Source organism: Lacerta agilis, chromosome Z (assembly GCF_009819535.1).
Source record: "Lacerta agilis isolate rLacAgi1 chromosome Z, rLacAgi1.pri, whole genome shotgun sequence".
NCBI classification, from domain to species: domain Eukaryota; kingdom Metazoa; phylum Chordata; class Lepidosauria; order Squamata; family Lacertidae; genus Lacerta; species Lacerta agilis.
This window is the reverse complement of record NC_046331.1, coordinates 25,726,183-25,751,611: the sequence shown is the minus strand read 5'-3', so window position 1 is coordinate 25,751,611 and position 25,429 is coordinate 25,726,183. Positions and strand designations below refer to the sequence as shown.

Below are 25,429 nucleotides of genomic sequence, written 5' to 3'. Positions count from 1 at the left end.
ATATTGGTGAACTCAAAAAACTGGTTGAGTTGCAGACTGTACATCTGAGGGAGCAAGTGCATGGTCACTTCATCATGACGTGCCAGACTCTCCACACAGCCACACTTTCCCATTTTTCAGCATTCCCACTTGTCATATGATGAGGCCCTAAAGTCTGCACTAAGACTGTCATTCATTCTTTTATTTCAGAAGAGTGCCAGTGTGGTTGTATTCACTTTGATGAAACTTCTCACTTAAATTGAAAATCACTACCTTCTACCATTGATGCGGATGGGAATTGGTAATGACCAAGCCTGCAATCCTAAGCATGTCTGCTTAGAAGTAAACTCTGCTGAATTCAGTGGTGCTTGCTCCCACCAGGTATGTGTGGTTAGGATTGTAGACCAAATGTGCTTATAATGCATGGCCTAAATCTAAACTTGTGAAAGACACAAAAACATAACGTCCAGGGTGATAAACCAGCCACCAGCAGGGTGGATGTCACTCAAGGGACTCCTCTGTTCAGCTGGAAGGATCCTTTCCTCATCCTCCCCACCCTCAGCACAATTTTTGGCTGGAAAAAGCCTCCTATTGGAGCCAGTAGGAAATATTTTTTCTAGCCTTTGTGTCCCAGGGAATTGCATGTGAGAATGGATGCCATGAATGGTATCTCCCTTGCTAAAAGCACCTCTCCCACACTGCTTGAGAACTGGTGTCAGTGGTAGACTTTTCAAGTCCAACTGATGCATGGAGGACCAAGATCTTCAAGGAAAATATAGCTACCAGGATGTCGCAGGAGAACAAAATCTCCTACTCTTCAGCTGCAATCTCCATGAAGATCACCTTCCCCACCTGGCAATTTATCCTGAGAAAAGCTAAAAAGCTTTTTATTCAAGACTAATTGCTGGCGGTGGGGGAGGAGAGAGAGAGTCTGCAAATGTGTGTGTGCTCTGTGTGTGAGAGAGTGAGGTCAGGGTGGCCACACACATCCTTCTTTTGGCCCCTACTTCAAAGTTGGCAAATTTGCAATAGGAATGTTAGATGAAGTGGCATCTCTATCCGTGCTTCACCATTTAGTATCCTCTGAGTTGGCAAGCAAAAGGGCATCTTCCCTTAGGTCTGTGAACATGACTGTTATCACTGCTGAGATTCCTGAAATCTGGCTTGCCACTTTTTAACTGCCCACACAGTGAAACAATTTGTCCTATAAGGCAATGACTAACAATGGTTTATCTGCAATTTATTAAGAAGGTCATGGCGTTACAACACCCCACCTATGACGTGTGAAGTATAGAGGGCAGGTTTTCTACTTGGCTCAAAGTATTTTGGAGTGTTTCTTATACCCTGGAATTATGCTTGAAGGCCCCTTAAAAGCATAGCTTGTGAAGACTGCTTGGTGGATGAGTTGTCAGTTAGACCAAGGAACAAAGGGTGTTGGCCAGACCACAAACATATTGTATGCAAGTTATTAAAATTAACAAAACTGTGTCCTGAAGAGGGAAAGAGAGAACACACTCAATATTTTGCCCATGTGAACCATTTCCAAATGAAATTCGACACCAAGAACGCCGCTTCCAAATGTTGAAGGCAGCCACCCTAGAACTAACAATCATTGCCATCTCCCAAAGAGTTTTAAACAAACGATATTAAAATACCATCTTCTGTCACATTTAAAGGCAGTTGGATATGTTTTCCCCCTCTATATTTATATATACACAGAGTTCTGATCTAGAAAAACCAATACAATAAACCTTTACTTTAATGTTTTGTTAAAAACAGGCAGTCTTTGGTGATGCAAAGGCAGAGATCGATGTCTTTTGTTTGTTTGTTACCTCCTGCCTATTTCACTCTGTCTCATAAAGTGAATATTGTTGGCACTGTCAGAAAGTTCTAGATACTGCTCCACAGACAAAACAAAATATCCATCATAGCCCTGTACTTTCCCTGTGCTTAAAAGCTGCTGTTTCTCCCCCTCTGTCCAAGCCCGAATACCTTCTTCGCCATCTTGGAGTCGCCTTTGTTCCTTAGTCCAAGCTTGAGCCACAGCTCTCTGCCTGGCTACCTCCAAAACATGGTTCTTCTCTTCTTCCACAGTAGTCCCGTACCGAACGTTAAAGCACAGAGAGCCATGCTGGAGCTGGATATCAGCAAACCGTCTAGTCCTGCCATTGATAATGGAAGTCATTTGTGATACCGTGACGTTGACACCGTTCTCCAAAATCCGTCGTCCCCCAGTGTTGCCTATCACTGCAAGGTCTTCTTCCAGAGACCCAAGCTTGATGAAATAGTGAGTGTCTCGCCCATCTATTGTAAAGTGCAGGTCCTCAAGATAGTGAGCATTGTTGAGGATGGCAGCGATGCGGCGGCTGTCTTCATTTGCCACCCCAATCACATCAGCTGTTACCACGCCATCCTTGATGGCAAATTTGATACCTTTCCCAAAAACTGAGGGAACTGCAGCAAATCTGGGCAGCTTTGCTTTCTCCACACATCTCCCATTGCTGTATTTGGGGGTCATGGGAAGCTGGTCCAAGGAAATGAAGTTTCTGAGCTGCTTCTGTAGTTCACACTGAATGCCAAGTACAGTCTGGAAAAGAGAAGATGCATGGCATATGAAGGTAAGGTTTTTGGAGTTGTTAGAGAAACAATATGTTTCTATTGTAACAACGTAGCCTGGTTCACACTTCACTTTAAACCATAGTTATCTATCGCTTAAAGGTTAATGTGCAAGGTACTGGTGCACATGGCTAAAGTTGTGGGTTCTTCACAATCCTCCCTGACCCTGCTGCCACACTTCCTGGAAGTGTTTCAGAATTCCAGCAATACTCCAGAGTATGCACTTCATGAGAAAATAGCATAATGGGATAAATCAGGTTTGAAGCTGCACTGTAAGAACAGACCTCTTCTTCTGTGGCCATTTGTCCTTCACTTTCAAGGTACAACTCTGTGGTTTAAAGTGCTGTGTTCATGTGTTTTCTGTTTGCCCCAGTGCTTTCCTTGAGAAACCCACTCTTTAACACTGAACCAGAACAAACCACAATTCAGGTTTTCTGCTGATTACTGTTTGCTCAGATTCAGCGGTAAAGAGTGTGTTTTCTCAGGGGAAACGCCAGGGCAAAACAAAAAAGTGCTCAGACATCACACTTTAAAGTCGGGACTTGTGCCTAGCAATGCAGCACAATACGAAATCTGGATGAGCTCTGATTCTACCTCTGTTTGCCTCTCAAGATACCCTCTAGTGGTTGTCTTACAAGATCATGATTTACATGTGGACATTTACAGATCTGTGCAGCAATACCTTATCTCACATGCAATTGACTTGCACATTTTCAACCATATGTGGTTGAAGATGGGCTGGCTGAAATTGTGCAAGTCAAATGCTCTTTGTGTCAGGTCCACTTAGGGGGCACCTGGCATGAGAATAGCGTTGTTGTTGTTTGCATTTGTTAGCCGCTTTATCTTGCCCAGGGAAACCCAAAGTGATTTACAACCAAATAACCAAACAGGCACCCACCCACCCTGCTCACAAAGCAACATTGAAAACAAGAAAAAGAAGAAGAAATGCATGAAAAAATACCCCGCCCACTTCTAAAAGGCCACAGGTAGTAGAGTAAAGTTTTTGTCTGGCTCTCCACCTTGCTTGCCAGGCAAGACCCACTCAGTGCACCAGCTCTGAACGGTTCTCACGAGATCTTGTGAGACAGCTGAGTTCCAGCAAGATCATCCCTAGTTTTCCAGAGCTGGTGTGCCTTGTCTCCCAAGCAAGGAAGAAAGCTCAAAAGTTCTTTTCACAGTGGGTTCACTTGGGTTACCCATCATGAAAAGAGCTTTTAAGCTCTCCACCTTGCTTGGGGGTGGGAGGGGGAGGGGAAGGCCCGCTCAGCATGCTGGCTTTGAGATGCTGCTGCAAGATTTCAAAAGACAATCCAAGTTTCCCCCACCCCACCCCGAGATTTCATGAGAGCATTCCAGAGCTATCTGGAGCTCAAATCAGAATGAATGCTCAATAAACAGTGGAAATCAAATAACATCCATACTATTTTGCGCAAACAAATTAGGATAGATGCTTAATAGAAAAGGTTGTCAGCAGAGGCCCTTGTCTTCTCTTCCCTCTGTATGGAGAATAAGTCGTCACATAGGTTACAGAACTAGGATATCTCTGTTTTAGAGTAAGTGACATAATAAAGTTACGATGAGATAAGGGAGGAAAACATTTTGCCCCGATGGTGGCTGGGGCATCTTGGACCATGGGGAGCCTGCACCCCTGCCCTCCAACATAAACACCAAGGGTGGGGTGAGGAAAGAGGAAAATAAATATGTATCCTGTTTCCCCCCCTAGAAGTCACATAACACAGGAATGTGTCTTTTTGCTAACCTTTCCAGGGTCCCACTCTTGGGTCTTTGTTTGAAGCTGTACAAGTTCATATGTTGTCTCCATAGCATCCACTTCTGGCTTTGGGAATCCCGGGAGTACATTGTGAAGCTGAAACCCAAACAACTCAAGCCAACTTCCAATGTCTACAAATAAACCCAAACAGAATACAATTAACATGCTGTGGAAATGTAAAGAGAAAGAGGGAACGTTTTATCATATGTGGTGGGAATGTAAGAAGGTGAAAGACTTATGGGAAATGATACATAATGAGATGAAAAAAATGTTGAAATATACATTTATAAAGAAACCAAAAGCATTTCTGCTTGGAAATGTAGGAAAAGAGATTAATAGACAAGATAAAAAAATTGTTCCTATACGCAACAACGGCAGCAAGAACGTTACTGGCACAGAAATGGAAGCAAGAAGAATTACAACGATTGAAGAATGGCAGATGAAGTTAATGGACTATGCAGAATTAGAGAAGATGACAGGAAGAATTCAAAACCGACGGGACCAGGAATTCCTGAAGGATTGGACAAAGTTTGAGAAATATTTGAAAGACAATTGTAAACAACAAATTACGGTAGTAGGTTTACAAGAAGTTTTGTTAGGTTAATTTTAGGAAATATTACGAAGATAATTTTGGAAGGTAATAATTAAATATTGTGATAAAAAGTAATAGTGAAGTTGGAAATAAAAGAAGAAATTAGGAAATTTGAAAATCTTGAGAAGGTGTTGATGGAAGTCAAAAATATGTAATAATAGATGAAAATTATTGGATATTTAAAAGAATGTATGTAAAATTCAATAAAAATTATTTTTTTTTAAAAATTAACATGCTGAAGACAAGAAGTACTGTATGACAATTATAGAAAAAACAAAATAGGGCTGCCATACATCTGGAATTTCCTGGACACAGCTGGGATTTGGCCCTCGTAAACAGCGCTCGTGAAATCGCTTACATGTCTGGGAAAATCCGGATGTATGGCAACCCATGTTGGCAATGTAGATTTTGGTGAATTTCCTTTAAAAAAGCTAAGCTGAGATTTTTGCAACTTTGCTAAACAACTTGGCTACAAAAAAGTTCAACCACTTTTGTGTCCGTATTTTCACTTTTTGAAACCCTACAACTATGGAAAAAAAGAGATTCAAGTCTTAAAGAAAAATATTTCAAGCCTCTTCCTTCTTTGGCTGCTCAGATATGAATCAAAAGGTGCTGTAACCAAGGTGACAGGGTGGAATAGTGTTGTATTTCCCATAGCTGAATGATGTATAGAATTATATTCCAACTTGAGGCCAAGGTCTTATGTGTTTTAAATGCCTGCTGAAAACTTTTCCATTCTACTACATCTATGCAGGCATATGCATATTTCCACAATCGTTAATTGATGTCTGTTTTTAACTTTTCTATATGTATTTACTGTGTGGTTTTAAGCATTTTTATTTTAAATTGTTTTGCTATATTTTTTATGAAATAGCAGTCTATAAATATTTTTTATAAACAAACAACCCAAAAGAGAGTAATTTTGAGTGGAAAAATAACAGTGGGGAGTAGAGGTGCTTAACCCTTTTCTACATACATGGCTTGCAAGGATAAGCATGTATTTGGAAGTTTGGGGAAGGGGGGGGGGAAGTAGCTTGTTAGCAGCAATCTGAAGTGGGAAAATTTGGTGGCAGGAAATGTCAATCACTCTTCAACTGCTGATTCTCCATGTCAAATCACCTGCTCCTGAAGTTGCTTTCATTTAATTCTTGAAAAGTGGCTGTTGAGAGATGTGTTACATTTTCATGTAACTTTCATGTTAGGTCACATAGAGCTGTATCATGGGAGAAGTGGAGTGACAGGTACAGGATAAAAAAAATGTAGGCGGCAACCTGCATTTGGCGGAAGCAGTTCTGTGTCCATCACACTGCTCAGCTCTGACCAAAACTACGTTATTCATCTCCTTGTCGGCTGTTCTGGAATTTTATGTAATTTATTACATAATAATTCTGTTATTCCACACCATTCATTTCAATGCAAATGGGAGCCAGGAATGTAATCGATTATGTATCACTTGCAGATTGAAAACAACAGCAGCAAACAGGGGTGCAAACTTGAAAAAAATATTGTGGGGGCCAGGTAAGCCCCACCCTGCATAATTAATCACATGATGCAGTGCATACGCAACATTTGAAATGGAATGTCCATTAACATTGTGGGGCCCCAGCCCCCTCAAATGTTTTACTGTGGGAACTAAAGTTCCCATGGCCTCTAGGAGTTGGAAAATACAAATTGTATGAGCTGGATTGGTTTTGCTGCTTGTTGTAGCACTGTAATTCCATAAAATTCATATTGCAATAAAGTAAAACCTGATTTAAGAAAGAAGCAATATGATCAACATGGATATTTCATGCATTGGATTTGCCATTTCCCATCCTGAACCACAAACCACCTGAATGAAGATTGTGGACCACAGTTTGGGAACCCCTGGTCTAACTCTAACCTAACCCCCAGGTAGGCAATAAAATGGGGAAGAACATGCTTGTATACTGCCTTAAATACCTGGGTTATTCAGTGAAATATGACTTTAGTTTGGTATACTGGTTTGCTGTTGATATTTCATTCTGCAACTCTGCATTGCTTTTTTCATTTTTTTCTTCTCTCCCCCACCTTACCTTCTTTTCCAGTGTCTACATGTTTTTGCATGTAACAAAAATTCAGTTAAAAGTTTAATTTAAAAAATCTGGAAGGAAAGGTGGCAAAGGAAGCTCCGTTCCAGCTATGTTAAGGATTTCTAGTTTTAAAACTTTTGTGCTGTAATCTTTTATAGTTTGTGTTGTGTGATTTCAGAGGAAAGCCTCGCTCTTGCCCCCTGGTGTTCATTGTTAAAGGCCTCTGGCTATACAAAATAAATTGACTGATTTATTAATTCATTTTGTTTCAAAATTAATCAGAGATTCAATGAAACTGTTTACAGAAATCGACTGAACATATTCACAAGATCCACTGTCACAAAAGCATTGGGGGAGCCTTTTCTAGCGTGAGGGAAGTATTCCATTCCAGGGACCACAAGTCAGGAATGGGGAGGGCCAGAGGCAAACGTGGGTGGAGCAACAGAGGTAACATTTACATCTTTGTACACACTAAGATAGTTTTCACACACACTCTCTCTCTCATACTCCTTTCCTAGTTACATCCAGGTGGACTAGAGACTTTGTAAGAGTTCAAGGACATATTCCAGTCAGGCAAAAAGACTTTCATTATTTATTATTTATTTCATAAAATTTAAAAAAAACCGTTTGATTGTAAGAAATCTGAAAGCCATTAAAAAAAACCCAGCTAATAATAATAATAAATTACAGCCCTACTTTAAAACATGCAAAAGGAAAAACAAACAAACCTAAAACTAAAGCAGATTAAAATGACCTCAGCTTTCTAAGCCTCTGGACAGGCTTGCAAGAATGTTTTTAGCAGGCACCGAAAAGAGTAAAGTGGAGGTGGCTGCTTGATCTCAAGAGGCAGAGAGTTCCAAAGTGCAGGTGGTGCCGCACGAAACGACTTGAGTTCTTACAAATGCGGAATGAGCATTATGTGGCACTTGCAGCAGTGCCAATTCCGCCGATCCAAGTGGTTGAATGGATACATGTGGGCAGGAGCGTTTCTAGCCCCTTGGCTGCCCGGGGCGGGAAGCCAAGAGGCACCCCTGGGGGCGGGGAATCGCGGCGTGTGTGCGCGTCATGACGTCATGACGTATGCGCACAGCGCCACACCCTGCCTCTGGGGATGCCAGGCGGCAGTTTCGGGAGTCTCTGCAGCCCGCAGAGATTCCCAAAGCTGCCGCCCAGGCTCCCTCGGCGGAGCGCAAGTCAGCCCTCCTCATTGGCCCACCACCCCTCCTCGCTGGCCCGCCCCTCTCCATGCCCTGGCTCTGCAAGCCAGCCAGTGGCAGGAAAAGCCGCTGAAAGGGGGGCGAAGGAAAGTCTTCCTTTCCTCCCTTTCAGAGGCTTTTTTTGGCCACCGGCTGGCCTGTGCAGAGCGCAGCATAGAGGCAAGGGTCGGGCCAGCGAGGAGGGGGTGGCACCCTTCCTCGCTGGTCCGCCCCTTGCCTCCATGCTGCGGCAAAAAAAGCCGCTGGAAGGGGGGGCTATTTTCGGCGCTGCCAGGGTGGAGCCGTAGGGGCGGCCAGCGAGGGGGGGGGGGGGGGTTGACACCCTGCTTCGCTGGCCGCCCCTGCAGCTCCACCCCGGCAGTGCCGAAAATAGCCTTTAAAAAAAGCCCAGGGAGGGCGGGGCCACCACCCAAAGTGTCATCCTCAGCAGGGCGCTGCCCAGGGCGGACTGCCCCCCCTCCCCCTTGCTACGCCCCTGCATGTGGGGTAAAGTGATCTCGTAAGTAAAGCAGTCCCAAGTTGTCATATACTAAAAGTAACACCTTGAACTTCTGTGCATGAAACAGGCTCAGTGGTTTGCGTGTCCTGCCGAGAGTTCCAAAGGCCATACAGAGAGGTTTGGAGGATCCCCTTTAGCACTCCTGTCATTAAAGTTTGGACCAGAAACTACCCTCCCCCACAACCCAATTAAATAAATGCTTTACCTGTTGTGTATTTAGCCACATCTTGGATTCTGCCAGCTGGATAATTATTTTCAAATGCATACAAATTAAATGGCTTGGGGTTGTTCTTCAGTTCTTCCCAGATATGGTGGTTTGGTGTTGTCCAGCGCCCAGCAATGACGTCATAATCTCTTTGTCCCAAGTGCACCAGTTTAGTGAGTGAATCATACAGGCCTCCATGGAAACCTATAATGAGCTCAAAATCTGAATTTGTGTCCTGATAGATCTCTCCGTAAGGGGTGTAAAGAATTTCTTTTATCACTTGACCTCGACTGCTGAAGATAGCTAAAGGTGTGCCAGTGTTGTCACAGGCAACATAATATTCTTCTCCACTGCTTAATTCCATGGCTATTAGGTGACCCTGAAGGTCGTAATACAAGGAAGTTATTTCTGAACTACTGTGATTGTATAAGTGAGTAACTCTTACTGGATTGGAAAGGTCCGCGTAGAAGAATTGGAGGTGTTGTCCTGAACTTGATTTGCTGGCCACCCGTCGCCCCAGCCCATCGTAGCAATACTGGATTGTCCACCCAGAAACCCTGTTGTAGGCTCTGTTCAGAAAGCCATTAGAGGTGTACTCAAAGATGTCATTTCCTCTTTGTTTGAGGAAACCATCCTCGTCCATTTTGTACTGAATGTCTCCCAGTCTTGTGATACGATCTCTGAGATCGTACCTCAGAGGAGTAAGCCGAGCGCTGTTTCCATGGCTAAGTAAATTGATATTTCCATTGAGGTCATAGCTGTAACGCCACTGGGTTTTGTCGTTCACAGACACAGTTTGAAGTTGGCTATCAGCATCATATTCGTAAGAGTATCTTGTTATGTTTGCATCGACTCCAACTCGGATGTCGCAAATCACCATGCGGCCCATGTTGTCATACTGAACGGTCATCCAGTAGGCAATGGATTTAAGGATTTCGTATTGCACTTCAATCACTTGGCCATTGGCACTAAAAAATTTGGTATGCTTCATAGCGGTGGTAGTTATAACTTGGTTTAAATCATAATTGATTACGCTGAACTTTCCAAATTGTTCAGTTTTACCAGACACATCAACGTAGCGATACAGATCAATAGGGAGAGGAGTTTCATTGATCATGGCCTGCATGCTGGTTACTCTAAAGTTGTTATAGCTGTAGTCAAATCTGGCATTCACAAGACCTTCTTCACTAAATCGGAATATCTGGCGGCCAATAAGTGGACCTACATATAAAACATCGGACAAATGTTTAAAGAGAAGGAAAACAGCACAAAAGTTAATAATAATAATAATAATAATAATAATAATAATAATAATAATAATAATGTAATAATAAAACAAGTTGCCTGATGGACTAGCTACACCGGTGTCATCAATATGATGCCCACAAGCACCAGTGTGGCTGCCAGTACCTCCTATGGCACCTGTGAAATTATCTCAGTCAATATCCTGTCAAAAATCTACAACAGGTGAGAGGCCAGCTCTTTCTGCTCAGTTCTTATTTATGCTGCCTTGGCCTTTTCTACAATGAACAACTCCCTCCCTCTTAATATACCCACATTCCACTGGAATGCAGGGCTGGATATCCACCCTCCAATCTATTAACAGAGGCAAAAGCAGCTTCTCTCTGTCACTAAACATGGCGGTGACAGCTGTAGGTTCCTTTTCCCCATGATGGAGTGGCTGCTACCATTTTGTGGTCCCATCTTTTTTTCTTCTCTTTCAGTTGTGGCAGCCATTATGCCATGCTCCCATACTACATGGGCTAAAGGTAATCGTAATTTTATTATTTCAACCTACCTGTTTGCCTGTATCTGATGGTGCAAATAAATCCGTCATGCATCAAGTGTATTGTTTTAATAACACCTGATGACTCTTCATAAGTAAAGGAGACTTGCGTGGTGTCATAAAGAATCTCTGACAGTCTAGACTGCTTGGTGTATTTGTAAAGAACCCTGCGCCCTGTACCCGGGTAGAGGGTCTGCAGAAGTCGTCCGTCTCTGGTGAAGTCCTGGATGAAAGATGCACTGCTGTCTGGTGGGGAATAGAGATTGCGGAAGTATCCAACAGACAGCATTGTCTGAAAGCTGTGGCGTACCATACTTGGCATGGTGACAGATAGCAGGTAGTCTGACTGGTCATACTCAAAGATGTAACGACGCTGACTATGCAGGAGAAGCATCACAGACTGAAAGAAAAAAACACAGAAACAACAAGCACAATGACTTGCATGCAATGGTGGCAAATTTTGGTCACTCTCAGTTTCTCATTTTTCTGATATTGGGCTCAGTTCTCCAAAAGAATATTCTCTCTCTCTCTCTCTCTCTCTCTCTCTCTCTCTCTCTCTCTCACACACACACACACACACACACACACACATTATGAAAATTTGTCAGCGTTTTAGTGCACATATCTCCTAATATACACCTTTTTGAAGAGCTATTTCTCCCAATATAATGTATTTTTGTATCTCATTTTCACATATATATTTACCACAGTCTATGCATTTTTGTATGCATTACTTGGCTGTAGAAGGTGCATTGCAAAATTCAGAGAAGTATGAACTTTGAAGGGTGGTTGTGCTTTGGTTTGTGAATGTGGAGAAGTGTGAATTAGGGAGAGTCACCGCTAAATGTGAACGGAATCAAATTTCCTCCCTTTCCCTACTTGCAAACGAGTAATAGCTTTTTTTTCTTTTTTAAAAATCTAATTAGGGAATCCCTTGACTAGTTATGTGTACCAATGAAAGCAACATAAAACCACTCAGGTTTCAGAAAGTCATCAAAAGGTGAGTTTGTATCATGAGCACAGAGCAGCAAAATAGGTATCGATCCTCCCCTTTGTTTCATTTGAACAAGCTCTAGTGGCTTCTTGAGTCTGTAAGACACTGAGCATTCCTAATTCATTCCCTTTCCAAGTAAAACTGGCTGGTTTCAGAGGCTTCAGGGTGACTCTTAGTACACCACTGCTGCAGCATCTCTCAATGAATTGGGTGCAGCAGGAATGTACAAGCTGTGCATGTGGGGAAAGCTTTTGCAAACACTATCCATGGAGCTTGCTTTTCAGACATTGAGGCAGATGGTGGTGTGTATCAAGGGTGTTGTATCCCCTCTCTCTGAAATGTCCGAAGCTGCTCCCGTTTTCTGCTCCCAAATGTTTACATAATTGCTCCTTTTGCTGCACAGACCAAACAAGCAACAAAATATGACATTGGTTCCCAACCTGGGGCCCATGAAGGCCTTCCCTGGTGCCTTCCCACCCCTTTTGTTTAAAGCAAGTCTCGAACCCTTGTAGAAAGTTATGAAACAAAGAGTGCCAGCAAAAGGCAACATTCACAGCATACATTTAAAGCATACATTTAAAACAGCATGGTACCACTCTAAACAGCCATGGCTTCCCCCAAAGTTTTCTGGGAGCTGTAGTTTGTTAAAGATGCTGATAATTCTTAGGGGCCCCCTATTCCCCCCCCAAGCTACAATTCCTATATTCCCCATGAAAGATTGTCTTTTAAACTCCTCTGGGAATTGTAAGACTGTGAAAGGAACTGGAGTCTCCTAATAACTCCCAGCACCCTTAACAAAATATAACTTCCAGAATTATTTGGAATGGAGCGACGATTGCTTGAAGTGGTGCTCTCTCCAATCCAGACCAAACTATCTAGAGTTGAAGCTCTGGGGCCGGCTGAAGGCAAGGTGTTGTTGCTGCTGCTGTACCACCCTACACATCAGTTGCTAGGCCGGGAGGCTAAGCAGCCTAAATGAAGCCCCACTGTGCCTCAGGTCTCCTCGGGCTTCCTCAGCCATCATTGACATCTCCTTTGGACTCTGGGAAGGATCTCCTTGTGAGCTGCAAGAACTCTTCAGTTCTTTCCTGCCATTTCCTGGTATGATTCTATTTATTTATTTCCCAGTCACATATACATGGTTGCATGCAAGTAGAACACACGCACTGTAAGTATGTGGGTGGGTGGGTGGGTGTGCACCTGTAATTGAGAGGCCTCTGATGAGATGTCCTGACATATTGTAATTCTCTTCAAACAAGATAGGAGTAGTAGATAAGGGTCATGGCACTGGAGGTTTAGGCAGTGTTTGCCCATGTGTCGATTTTCCAGTGCAGATTACACTCCTCCCTGGAGCTGCTATTAGCTGAGGAGAGGAAAATATGTGGGCACCTTTATAGTACCTGCATGCTTACCACTCTGCAACTAATAGCAGTTCCAGTCTGTGTGTCTAGACTTAACCCTCTTCTTTTGGCTCATTCAAACATCATGTAGATGTTTATAGGGCAGCAGTGGTGGTGGGGAGATTTCAGGAGATCATAGATCTCTCTTTTTATAACAATTAGTTTGTCCCTGTTAAGTCCCTTCCAGGCACTGGAGGGAGTTGGGATGACTGAATTGAGCCTTTCTGTCCACATTCCTGAAACACACACAAATATATGAACAATTGTTAGAAATCTTAATGGGACTTCTCTCGGGACTGGCTTTGCAGCTCAACAAAATGCACGCAAACGTACTGAGACAGAATACAGATAGAATACAAGTTGGCTCAAGTCAGACACCACCCCAAACCATAGTTTGTACCAACTATAGTTTGGAACCCAAACCATGGTTTGAGTTTTCAAACATACCACAGGCAGACCCTGGTTTAGGGCTGCTTGTCTGCCTTCTTTTTTCATCCTCTCAGCACTCAGCTTCATAAGTTTACTCCCGTCTCTGTTGTGCAGCAGTCTCTGGAGGTAGAGGTGACCGTTAACTACAGTTAGTCAATTCAGACATCGTCTCATATCATAGTCAGCACAAACCATGGTATTTACCTACTTCAAACCATTGTTTCTAATTCTGTCTTTTCCAGCCAGTCACAAACCACGGTTCTCAATTTGGAAATCACACCAAACCATAGCTTTACTTTATCCACATTTAGATGTGATGTCCGAACTGAACCTATATGTAGTTTTGGATGTGGTGGGATCTCTTTATCAAGACTTATTTTACCAGGAAAGGGAATACAGAATCTACTCAGGTGCTTACATATTTTAAAAGGGGTTCTAGAAATCCATGTTTGAGAGAAGGATATGTTCACATATACATTTTTTTTGTTTGGTAATTATTAAATGCAAAGCAGACATTTGGAAATCTTTTTTACAGTGAATGCTTTAAAAATCTGTTTCAGGAAGGAAGATTGTTAAGAACCTTTTAAGTAAGATTGGGTTTATTATCATTGTTATTGGGTAAATATGAGGAGTTCATATCTGAAATGTGTATTAGGCTCAGGGATCCACAAATTCACACACCAGCCTCTATCCCTAAGTGCCTCTATCCCTTAGTGAACAGGACCCCAGGCACCAACCGGTTTTATAATTAGCAGTTTTTAAGAAGTAAGTAGTAGCAGGAATACCCTGTGAGTAGCACAAGAAAGGCTCTTATTTCGTAATTTCTACATGTCCTGCACAAATGAGTGATGACACTGCATTGTCCTGTCCCCTGCAGCCCTCTGTGTATGCCAGAGGACCCAAGTGAGAGGAGGTGATTAGTAGTGGCCACAAATAATGGATGGCCAATAAGCCAAACCAACACTTGTTGACCCATGATTAATTTTATAAGGATTCTATCTCCCTTTTCCCTGCCAAAAATATTCCCTTAAAATACAGATTGTAAAGCCTGAAATAAGTTGTCTATGTAAATCTTTATTGCATCACTGTTTGATGCTATTTGTAATTTTACAGCTATTTGCTTTCATGTATAGGCAGAGAAATTTTAGGTGCGTCCAGCTGATGTGCGATTGCCAACATGCAGATCCTTTTGGACCTGGAAGAAGGAAGAACAGATACGTCACAGGGTGGAGCAGGCTTATACGTGCTCTGCCAACACGTGAGGGGGTGGGCAGGAACAAAACCCCCACGCAAAATGTTTGCTGCCTGTATTAACATGTGTATTTTTAAAATTCTCAATGTAGAAATTGACAAGTCATTTGCACAGCAGTATTTGGTGGTATACCTGTGCATATTGCTCTGGGAAAGTGACCAGAAATCCCTCTCTTTCCTGCTTTCTAGCAAGCTAATAGCCATGCCAGTGTTTGTCTCCTAAATTTCATTATGTTCTTACTTCTTGCGTAAAGTGAGTACAAGCTTTCCCCAACACTGTGATCGAACCATTGGGTTGGGAGTGGGAGAACACCATGAAGCTACACTCATGAGCTCAGAAGAACATTGGGGTGGATCCAAAACCCCCCTTTTGTATGCAGAACTTATTCTGCATTCGCGGAAAAATCTTACTTTGCGCTAGAGCACCAAGTGGGCCAACGAGAAGGATCCCCCTTCCCTTGCACAAAGGAAGTGTGAAAACTATTGAGCTACCTGTTAAACTGCTTCACAAACTCTTGCAGAAAAATGCCAGCAGCTATTTTCCTTCTGCTCTTTGGCTCTTTAGATCCAACCCCCAGTGCATTGAAAAAGCCTAAAAATGAAGGTGATGTGTATTGTGAAAAGAACTAAAAGGTTTGTAGTATCTTAAAGGCTAATTTATTATGGCATACATAAACTGTCAGATACATAAACTGTCATCCTGCCAGCAGGTATATTGTGATTCTTTCCTTTGCAGAATACAGTACCGCTCCAGCAAGGAAGATGCATGAATGGAAGTGGGGAGGATATATTTTGCTGACACTCTTTTTCTTCTGAAGCTTCTTGTGCCTGTGAAAGTTGGGTCCATGCAGTGCCCCCCCTTTTAAAGAAAAACAAGTGCTGGTACTCACCATGATGTTGTTACAATAAGCGCCACACTTTTAACATTTTAGGGGGTGCTGCTGGTATTGCGTACCCTTGAGTACCTCCAGAAAAAAGCACTGTCTCCATGGGTTTGGGACCTTTTGGTGCTAGAGGTGGTATGGGGTTGGTGAAAATCACAGACCCCTGCTTTTCCCTTTGCAGAAATGTATTTTTGTTGTTGCAATCTAACCATGTCAATCTTCTGGGATGTGTTAACAAGCATGTCCTCCCCACCCCACCCCCTTAAGAGGCAGCTTGTCATATTGAAAAGTAAATGCTCACAACGCCACCTTAAGAATTGTAAAACTGAGCATTAACACTTGGAACGTGGAATGAAACCCCCCCTCCAAGTTTAAAGTGCACGCTGTAGAGATGACCTGGATAACACAGATACTGAGATGAACTGCCACATTTCATCTTTGCATCACTCATAACTGTGTCACCCAAGGCCAATTTAAACCCAATAGGCAACTCTATCAGTGGCTCTCTGTCATTAGCTGTTAGCAGACATTTAGGCCTATCTGCTCATTACTGGTTTCTGCAAAAGGAGGGGGATCCTGACCTTAGCAGGAAACTTCTCCATTTCACTTGTATTCCTAAGTTCAAAACATCTCTAAACCTGAGAGCTCCACATTAATATAGAAAGGAACATAGAAACCTGCCTTTTACCTGAGCAGACTGTTTCTTCATCTGGCCCAGTAATGCCTACTCTATAATGGGCAGAGGCTTTCTGAGAGAGGAGTCTTTCCCATCCCTTGTTACCCAATCCTTTTAATTGGAGATACCAGGGAATGAATCTGGGACCGTCTGCCCGCAAAAGCTCATGCTCCACCACTGTGTTACAACCCCTCTCCAAGGCAGTCAGTATGGCATAGTGGTTAGTGTGTTGGAATAACACATAGAAGACTCTGGTTCTTGTCCTCATTTAGCTGTGAAGCTTACCAGGTGACCTTGGGCTAGTCGCTGGCTCTTAGCCTACTGTACCTCTCTGGTTGTGAGGATAAAATAGAAAGAGGAGAACTACATAATGCCACCTTGCACTTCTTCAAGGAAATGTAAGCAAGCAAGCAAACAAGCAAACAAGCAAACAAATGTAAGTAATAGTAATTCCTTGCTCCCAGAGGAGGGAATGATGACCACTAACACAGATGGCTTTGAAGGAGAATTAGACAAATTCATGGAGGAGAGGGTTGCTGATGGTTGCTAGCCGTAAAATACTCTGACAACACACTGTGAGAACAGGATGCTGGACTAGATCGGCATTTGGCCTGATCCAGCAGGCCCTTCTTATGTTCTTATGTCTAATAATGAGGATGATGAGGATGTTTGAGTTGTGTAAGAGCCAATGACACCCCACAGGTTCAGCATATTCTGTTTGGGCTCCTCAGTTTGGGCTAGAGATGGACAGTTACATGATAGTCTCACATGTATTCATTCAAAGGTCCATCCCATGCAATCTATGCACCAATTTGCTAATTTTTAGATTAAAACTTCCCCCTGAAAAATTGCATGTACTGTAATGCATTGTTTTATCTCAGTGTATGCATTTCTAACGTATCTTACTTTAAAACACGCACATTACTGTGTTTGGATAAGATTTATCAGTTGACAACTATTTTGCAAGAACTGGAGAAATGTGAAATCTCAAAGATATTTAATGTCATGAGCAGCTCCATAAGTCTGAGAGATCAATTCACATTGGATTTCATAGAAATTGAATCCCTCAACTATTGCTAATTTAGATCCTTAATCTAAAATCAAAATTATTTAGTCTAGACTAAGGATTGGGAAGCTGGGGCCCTCCAGGTTTTGCTGGACTACAGCCTCCATCATCTCCGAGCATTGGCAATGCTGGCTGGGGCTGATGGGAATTGGAGTCCAACAACATCTGGAAGCCACCAGATTCCCCATCTCTGGGTTGCATCAGTGTTCAATGCTCTCGGTGCTGAAATATGAGAGGCCCTATATTTGTACAGACATTCTGCGGGATCTTGAAGGCACACCTGTTTGGACCTCCTGATCTAATAGTTTTAATTGCTGTTTTAATTGTTTTGCTGTTTTAATGGGCTTGTTTTATCAAGCATTTTTAATGGATGTTTTTATTGTTTTGATGAGATTGTTTTGGGTGTATTTTAACATGTGTGTACATATTTTTATAACTGATTTTACACTTTAAAGCACTGTTTCCCAAACTTGGGTCTCCAGCTGTTTTTGGACAACAGTTCCCATCACCCCTAGCTAGCAAGACCAGTGGTAAGGGATGATGGGAACTGTAGTCTGAAATCAGCTGGAGACCCAAGTTAGGGAAACAGTGCTTTAAACAGTTCAGAAGCGATTTTTGCAAGTAATTATTATGAATAATAATCTAATTAAATCCAATTATCCCCCCCAGTGGGGGATTCTCTGAGTTTCTAAATGTGGATAATCAAATTTACACTGCAATCTTCACAAACCATTTACAAAAATGAATCACCTTTTCTAGGTATGTGTAGCTCCATATTTTTCCATCTGCCCATGTTCTGGAAATGATCTTCCCACCTGGATCGTACTCCATCTTTTCGGTCCACGTCCCTCTCTGGATAAAGGTCACTAATCCAGAATGTGAGTAAGTGATGTTGACTTCATTGTATTTGTTGAGGGGAGACCAAAGGATTGGGCGGCCTGCCTGGTCGTAGAGAATCCGAAGAGTGAACTTCCGATGGTCGTCATAGATCTTCCCTGTTCTTGTGATGTGGTCAAAATCAATTGAGAGCAGGTTTCTGTTGTGGGCCTAATTTATAAAGCAAGAACAGCATCACAAATTCAACTGAAGCAATTCTGTAGATAAAGATATGCATTTTATTTATTTTGCATTTTTAAAAACCAAGCCTTCATTCAAAATAAGGACTCCAAGGAGGCAGACTTCAAGATCGAATATAACTTACTCTCTCTCTCTCTCTCTATATATATATATATAAATATATATACACACACTTTTTAAAAACAAATAGTTAAACCAACGTAATAAAATATGACAAATGAATTATCTAACAACTTAAGATAGTACAATCAATTTGAAAACTCTGGGCAAAGGAAAATGTGTTATTCCAGAACCAAAAGCAATATAATATTAGCACCAGTCTTACTTCCTCTAGGAGGGTATATCAAAGCTGGGCTTCCACCAAAAAGGCCCTCTTCACTATCAACACACACACATATTTGAAAGAACATTAAGTGGTGTAGAGCATTAAAACAATAAATAATATCATTAAAACAAAAATAAAACACAAAACTAGTAAAACAGTAATAGAAAAGCAGATAAAAAGAAATAGAGGAATTCTGGAAACTGAAGCCAATAAAATAGGGGCAAATCTTGAATCGTGTGCAAAAAGGTATGTCTTTACAAGATGTCTGGAGTAACTGATGGCAGATGAAAGGGCATTTCACAGTTTGTGTGTGTGTGTTTCTGCTCTATTATATTCTATAGCAGGCACCCCCAAACTCAGCCCTCCAGATGTTTTGGGACTACAATTCCCATCACCTCTGACCACTGGTCCTGTTAGTTAGGGATGATGGGAGTTGTAGTCCCAAAACATCTGGAGGGCTGAGTTTGGGGATGCCTGTTCTATAGGGTGCAGCATAATCAGTAGAATTTTCCCAGTTGATCTAAGTGATCTTTCAGGTGCAGGCATTCCTTTAGGAATCTTGCTTCATTCTTACAGATGAAACTCAGGTAAGGGCCTCAAATGAATATTTCAATTTACTGGCAGATTGGCAAACAGATGCTTCTGGTTTCAGTCTCATTGTAACAAGCCTGATTATTTAATAATTCCCAGTAGCCTCATCCCTCCCATCTCTGGCCACACCCTTCCTTTCATGAAGCAGGCCACTGAAGTCCACTGTAGTATAACTTTGGTTTCTTAGAACTTGACACTGCCATGCACTCTAATTTTCATTCTGATTCAGGATGATATAAGTTTTCTCAAGGTTGTTATGTGCCAAAGCTCACCAGGGGTCTGGTGTCTAGGAAAATATGAAGCCAATGGGGCACAGTCTAATTGTATATATGCCCATGCACATGTCCCAGAGCTTCCTCTTTTGGTGCGTGCATCGGAACACCTGCCCACCTCTCCCTATTTTTAGGGCTGTTGCGCTTGACCTTGCTATGCCGTCGTGTGTCGTCTGTCATTGGGACAGGGGCACGGCAGGAATTTTCCCCACTTGGCTGATTGGCTGTTGCCATTTTGGTTTCGCCTGCCGTGTAGCAAATTGTCACAACAAGGTTGCCGATAGGCTCTGGTTCAGGTGATAGGGATGGGAGAACGCTCTCGCCATCCCCATGTGAAGGGTATTCCGTTAAAGGAATCCAGGGACTTGATGGTTTGGTCAACCCTTGAGAGGGGGTTGTGCCCATTCCTGAGTCCAGGGGGAGATTTGGGTGGCGGAGATAGCCTGTTCCTGGCTTTCCGCTTATCCAGGTGTTCACCCTTGGCTGACCTATGCTGGAACCCTGGGTCAGCGCTACCTGCATGGCAGGGAGCTAGTCGAACCAGAGCCTATGCAATCATTCACAGTCTGTAATCAATAAATCAATAAATGCAACAAATGGAATAAACAAATATGTATCTGGAATCCCTAGCTAGATGAGAAACCGCATGTGTAATCAGGAGACATAAGTGTAGTTGTTGTGGACTACAACTCCAGTCAGAGCTACTCTTAACACTTGCAGCTGCAATGGAACAACAATATGCTTTTCTTTACAGATGGCTGTACTGCATGCATTTTGCTCTTGCTCATCTTCAACTTGCCTTTGAAGAAAGCTGTTCTGCCACAGTAATCCTACGAGTTCTTGCAATATGCAAAGGGTAGTCAACATGCAGCTATTATGGACTCCAACTCCCATCAGCCCCAGCCAGCATAGCCAATAGTCAGGGATGATGGAAGCTGTAGTCTAACAACAACAAATGGAGGGCACAACATTTGGCTAATCCTACATATGGCATCTCCTACCTGCAAGTTAAGGCCACAGTATGAGTGGTGACAGAATGACATTCCACCAGGCACAAGCAGGAACAGGACAGGGTACACCATCCCTATCACCAACCTAGCAGTTAGCAAACCTGAAATTACTACCTACCACGTGGGACCTCTGAAAGCAGCTAAAATTGCTTGTTCCTACCAAATTTCATGTTTCAGCATGCTGGGACCAGTTTGATGGATAGCTCTGCATTCACAGGCAGCTGTGCAAGAGGGATTAATGACAGGAGCTCACTGAATGATGTGAAGGGAAAGTGTAAACTGAAGGGAATGTCTGTGATGGGAAGAACAGAGATGGGAGGACCATAGCGCAGTTCAAATTTGCCCTACCAAAGCTGGTATTTGTCCCTGCAGGAGAAGAGATAAAGCAGGGCTTGGGAACCCTTTTCAGGCAAAGGGCCACAATCCCTTCTGGGCAGCCTTCCAGGGGCCACATGGCAGCAATGGACAGAGCCAGAGGCAAACGTTCATGGATAAATGGATGTTAATTTCACTTATGAATAATAGGCTGATTTTTACACACAGTCACCCCCCACCTGTTCCAAGGAAGCAAGAAGCAATACTAGAGTTCAAGGACATATTCCCGCCAGGCAAATGCTATTGGTGCAGGAACCAGGAACCATAAGGAGTATGACTGGGGAGTATTCCAAGGGGCAGGGGGCGGGGGATGAAAAGGGCTGCATTTGGCCTCCAGGCCTCAGGTTCTCCACACTGAAAGTGTTGTTGGTCTACAAATGCAGCTAAGAGAGGAGAAGAAAGAGCCTTTTATATCTAAACACAGCAAGGAAATTGTTCCACCTGAAATCAGAGTTTGCATAGTAATGTTAAAGTTAAAAAGTTCTGGGCACGTGGAATAAATGTAAGCTTGCTTAAAAGTCCCAGGATGTGGATAGGAAAACCAGTGTGAGTTAACAACCTGTTAATTGAGTTAAAAGACCATCTGTTAACAGTGGGAGACAGGCTCATATACCTCTGGATTGCACTCATTTTGTGTCTTTTAAAGAGCCATTAGTCAAGGTGAGTGTCTATCCTCGGGCAGCGGATTAGGATGAGTAGTCCCTTCAGATGCCTGCCAATGAACTGAACTGTGAAATGAAACTGGTTCATTCTGTGAAGGGATGGATAGCAGAGGGTGGCCTCCCATCATTTCTCCCCATTCACCACCACCTATGATTCTGCGTGTTTCACTGCCATTTTGCTGCTCCTGGAAAGTAGAGGTGAGACTCCTGCAGGGTATTTCAAGTAACCTGTGCCCCATTCTATGGAAGTGTCCTTTTCAGAGCAAAGTACTGTTTGTGAGGTAGCCCCAGAGAGCAGCAATTTAAATGGTATTTTCTACTGCAAAATAATGGCAGCAGTAGGCCTACAACAGCTCTTCAGGTCCAACTTGCCCACAATGCCTTGCTCTGAGAATAGACTCTGTGTCCCTCAGAGTGAAGCATGGCTGAGATGTCCCCAGAGGGCCTTCAGGAGTACCTGCAGAGTAGAGAAAAGATATGGAGGAGGTTGGTGCACAGGCCTGGTGGTGGCTGGCTTCAGGTGGCAAAATGTCTCACACTGCTCCAGGAAAAATCCCATTTCTAATCATGGCTGGACTGTGACAAACCCAGTATCCTATATGCTAACAGTAAGCTCATTCTCTCAAGTGCCAATTCTAATGTGCTGAAAATACTGGTATCATTCACTCACAGTAAGATCAATGGAACCAGAGGGTTTCAGGACGCCCAATAAAAGTTAGTGGTGGTGAAATCAGAGCTTGGAAAGTGCATTTTTAAAAGTTCTAGTTCAATGTGTCCAAAAGGGAAGTACTGTATTTTTCGGTGTATAAGACTAGGTTTCTCCCCTAAAAATAATGTCAAAAATTAGGGGGCGTCTTATACACAGGACCACCTTCCCCCATTTTCTTAAACCCGAGTCCCCCAAAATAGGGGACGTCTAAACAGGGTTGCCTTCAGGTATTTTCTGAACGTCAGGTAGTTGTTTATCTCCTTGACCTCTGATGGGAGGGCGTTCCACAGGGCAGGCGCCACTACCAAGAAGGCCCTCTGCCTGGTTCCCTGTAGCTTTGCTTCTCGCAGTGAGGGAACCGCCAGAAGGCCCTCGGTGCTGGATCTCAGTGTCTGGGCTGAACGATGGGGGTGGAGACGCTCCTTCAGGTATACAGGACCAAGGCCATTTAGGGCTTTAAAGGTCAGTTTTCGAATGTGCCCTGGAAGTTGAACAGGAAACACGGCTTCCATATTGAGTGTTCCGTTTTGAGGCTTCTGTTTTGAGTTTTTGGTTTTCGAACGTTTTGGAACTCGAACGGTCTTCCGGACCAGATTACATTTGAAAACCGAGGTACCACTGTACTTAAGAAGACTAAGGTAACATAAAAACACATCTAAAACTGGAATGTGAATTGTGTAGTCTATTTTACCCAACAATTATGTTCTTTAAGCTTAGAAGGCCAAAGAGTCTAAAGAGGAAAAAACACAAATTTCTACACGAACACAAATTTAATTCATGTTTACTTTACTCAGCAATTATGGGAATTACATTTAGGTATAATTCAGAGATATTGAACTAGTTCAGTTAAATTCATTAAACTGAACTGGTTTGTTCCAAGCACTGAAGTAAGTAAGTGCACACACACATGCATCTATTCGCTGGTACATTTTTCATAATCACTCTTTCCCCTTGCTGTAAGAAAAAATGGAATCCTGATGGATTGGACCAAAGTTCTATCTAGTCCAATATTCTGTTCCTCACAGTTGCCAACCTGGGTAGAATCTACACACATATAAAAAACACTGTAAAAATGCTTTTTTTAAAAAAGGTTTTGAAAAATACATTGAATTTGGCATAGCTCACTGTTGCCATTTAGTGTCACATTTGTATATTGCAGTTTACAACACATTTAAAACGTTTTATTTGCAGCTGAGTCCCTAGATTTAGTTGGAAGGTGGAAGGAGAAAGACTGTGATGTTTTCTCTGTCACCAACATTTCAAACACAGTTTCTGGTTGTGGAGAAGCAATGTTCCTTGCCTCCTCTTCAGAGCATGGAAGTCGTGTTCAATTTGGGGAATGAAAAAGATGGCCTGGATTTGCAAAGAGGATGGTTAATGTTGTAAACCACCCTGTAATCTTCAGATGAAGAGTGGTATATAAATTTAATAAATAATAAGGTGAGGAGTTGGGAAGAATAAGTGAGTGAGACTAGGAAGGGGGGGGGGAAGGACTGGAACATCCCATGCTTTCCTCCTCCCTTCGGATTTGACAGATCTATCATAATCACTATGTACATGGATCGTTGTCGTTAGACCATTAGCTTGAATGCTAACTATTCACTGTACTCATCAAGGCTTCCCAAAGGAGTAATTCTGTCAAATGGAAAACAGATTTCCTAAAGCATTTTTCCTGCACATTATTGATGTCTTTGGGTCTTAAACTTAAGTCCGTTAATTAAACAGAAAAATATTGACCACCTGCCATAGGGAACTGTTAATACTCTGGTTAAAATACAAGCCATAAAGGCAAACTGGGTGTGATGGCAGCAGTTCTGTGTAAACACAGAACAGGAGATGCCAACACAATTAATCGGAGATGGGCTTGGAAAAGAACTTTGGGGGTCTGTCATAAAAGGGCAGCTCAAATGAGAGGCAAGCTTTTTATTGCCACCAATTCTTATCTAGTTCCAAAAATGGTTTCAAAAAATGATACTTTCCTTATCAGTTTCCCACTCCTTCCCTTTATTTCCAGTGAACTCTGTCCATTCTCCCCTGCCCTTATTCCTGGGCATACTGTTATGTCAGAGCTGAGGAACCCTTTTCAGTCTGAGGGCTGCATTCCCTTGATGTCAGTCTTCCAAGGGCCATATGCCATTAATAAGTGAAGCTGGAGACAAAAGTGGGTAGCACAATGGATGTACCTTTGTAAAGTAGGCTACCTTCCAGTCACACAGAAGGCAGAGGCAGAGCTAGCTGCTGCGGCACCTGGAGCAGTGCACATGCTGTGCACCCGGGGGCAGGGTGAGCATCCCAGGGGGCGGGGTGGCGATGTCAACCCCCTCAGGGATGACACCCGGCGCAAACCACACCCACCACACACCCCTTCTCCACTAGTGGGCAGAGGTTTCTACACACAGTGCTCCCAGTATCACAGTATTCCAGCTAGCAAAAACACCCATGGATCCTGAACAGTGAGGGGTGTGGTCTGCGAGGAGGGTGTAATCCAGGGAAGGGACATGGGTCTTAATTTCGGTCTACTTCCCCCAGGTACACTTTTACTTCTGTAATTTACACATAAGTAGAGCTACATGATAGTCCTCCTAGGACATTTTCACGTTGCCACCTGTACAACGTCTACGAATTTCAGTAATCTGCCACTTGTCATTTTCCTTCTGGAAGCAAGCAAGCAAGCAAGCAAGCAAGCAAACAAACAAACAAAAAACCCCACCCCTGGGGCATAAACTATCGCTTCATGCATATAATTTTCTAATGGGGGCATGCTTATTATCTCAGCCCATGTTAGCAGATCGGGGTGCTAAAATAAGGCATCATTCTTCCACATACAAACAGTCAGGGAAAGGTCATGAAGCTGCATATGGTGTGTCAGTAGGTTGGAAGAAACCATATAATGTAGCTTGGGGACCCAGGACAGTTGTATTGCATGTTTGTTAATGGGATGAGAAACATGCCCCCACAACTCACTGAGAGGAATAGGGATCTCCTAATAACT

At 42.9% G+C, this 25,429-nt stretch overlaps 1 protein-coding gene across 14 annotated transcripts in view; it reads right to left on the bottom strand.

Moving 5' to 3' along the window:
• Window positions 1-1,720: 1,720 nt before the first annotated feature.
• Window positions 1,721-25,429, bottom strand: part of TENM1 (teneurin transmembrane protein 1) — a 379,169-nt gene continuing 355,460 nt past the window's right edge. For 10 of the 14 annotated variants that reach the window (XM_033137208.1, XM_033137214.1, XM_033137213.1 and 7 more), the window contains 6 exons: window positions 18,167-18,463; window positions 13,558-13,659; window positions 10,729-11,116; window positions 8,931-10,151; window positions 4,355-4,497; window positions 1,721-2,566 (listed from right to left, as the gene is read on the bottom strand). In XM_033137208.1, coding sequence (XP_032993099.1) covers window positions 1,808-2,566; window positions 4,355-4,497; window positions 8,931-10,151; window positions 10,729-11,116; window positions 13,558-13,659; window positions 18,167-18,463 — 2,910 coding nt within the window. In that variant the 3' untranslated portion in view covers window positions 1,721-1,807. The remainder of the gene's footprint in view (window positions 2,567-4,354; window positions 4,498-8,930; window positions 10,152-10,728; window positions 11,117-13,557; window positions 13,660-18,166; window positions 18,464-25,429) is intronic. The other 4 variants (XM_033137217.1, XM_033137219.1, XM_033137220.1 and 1 more) reach the window with 1 other exon arrangement.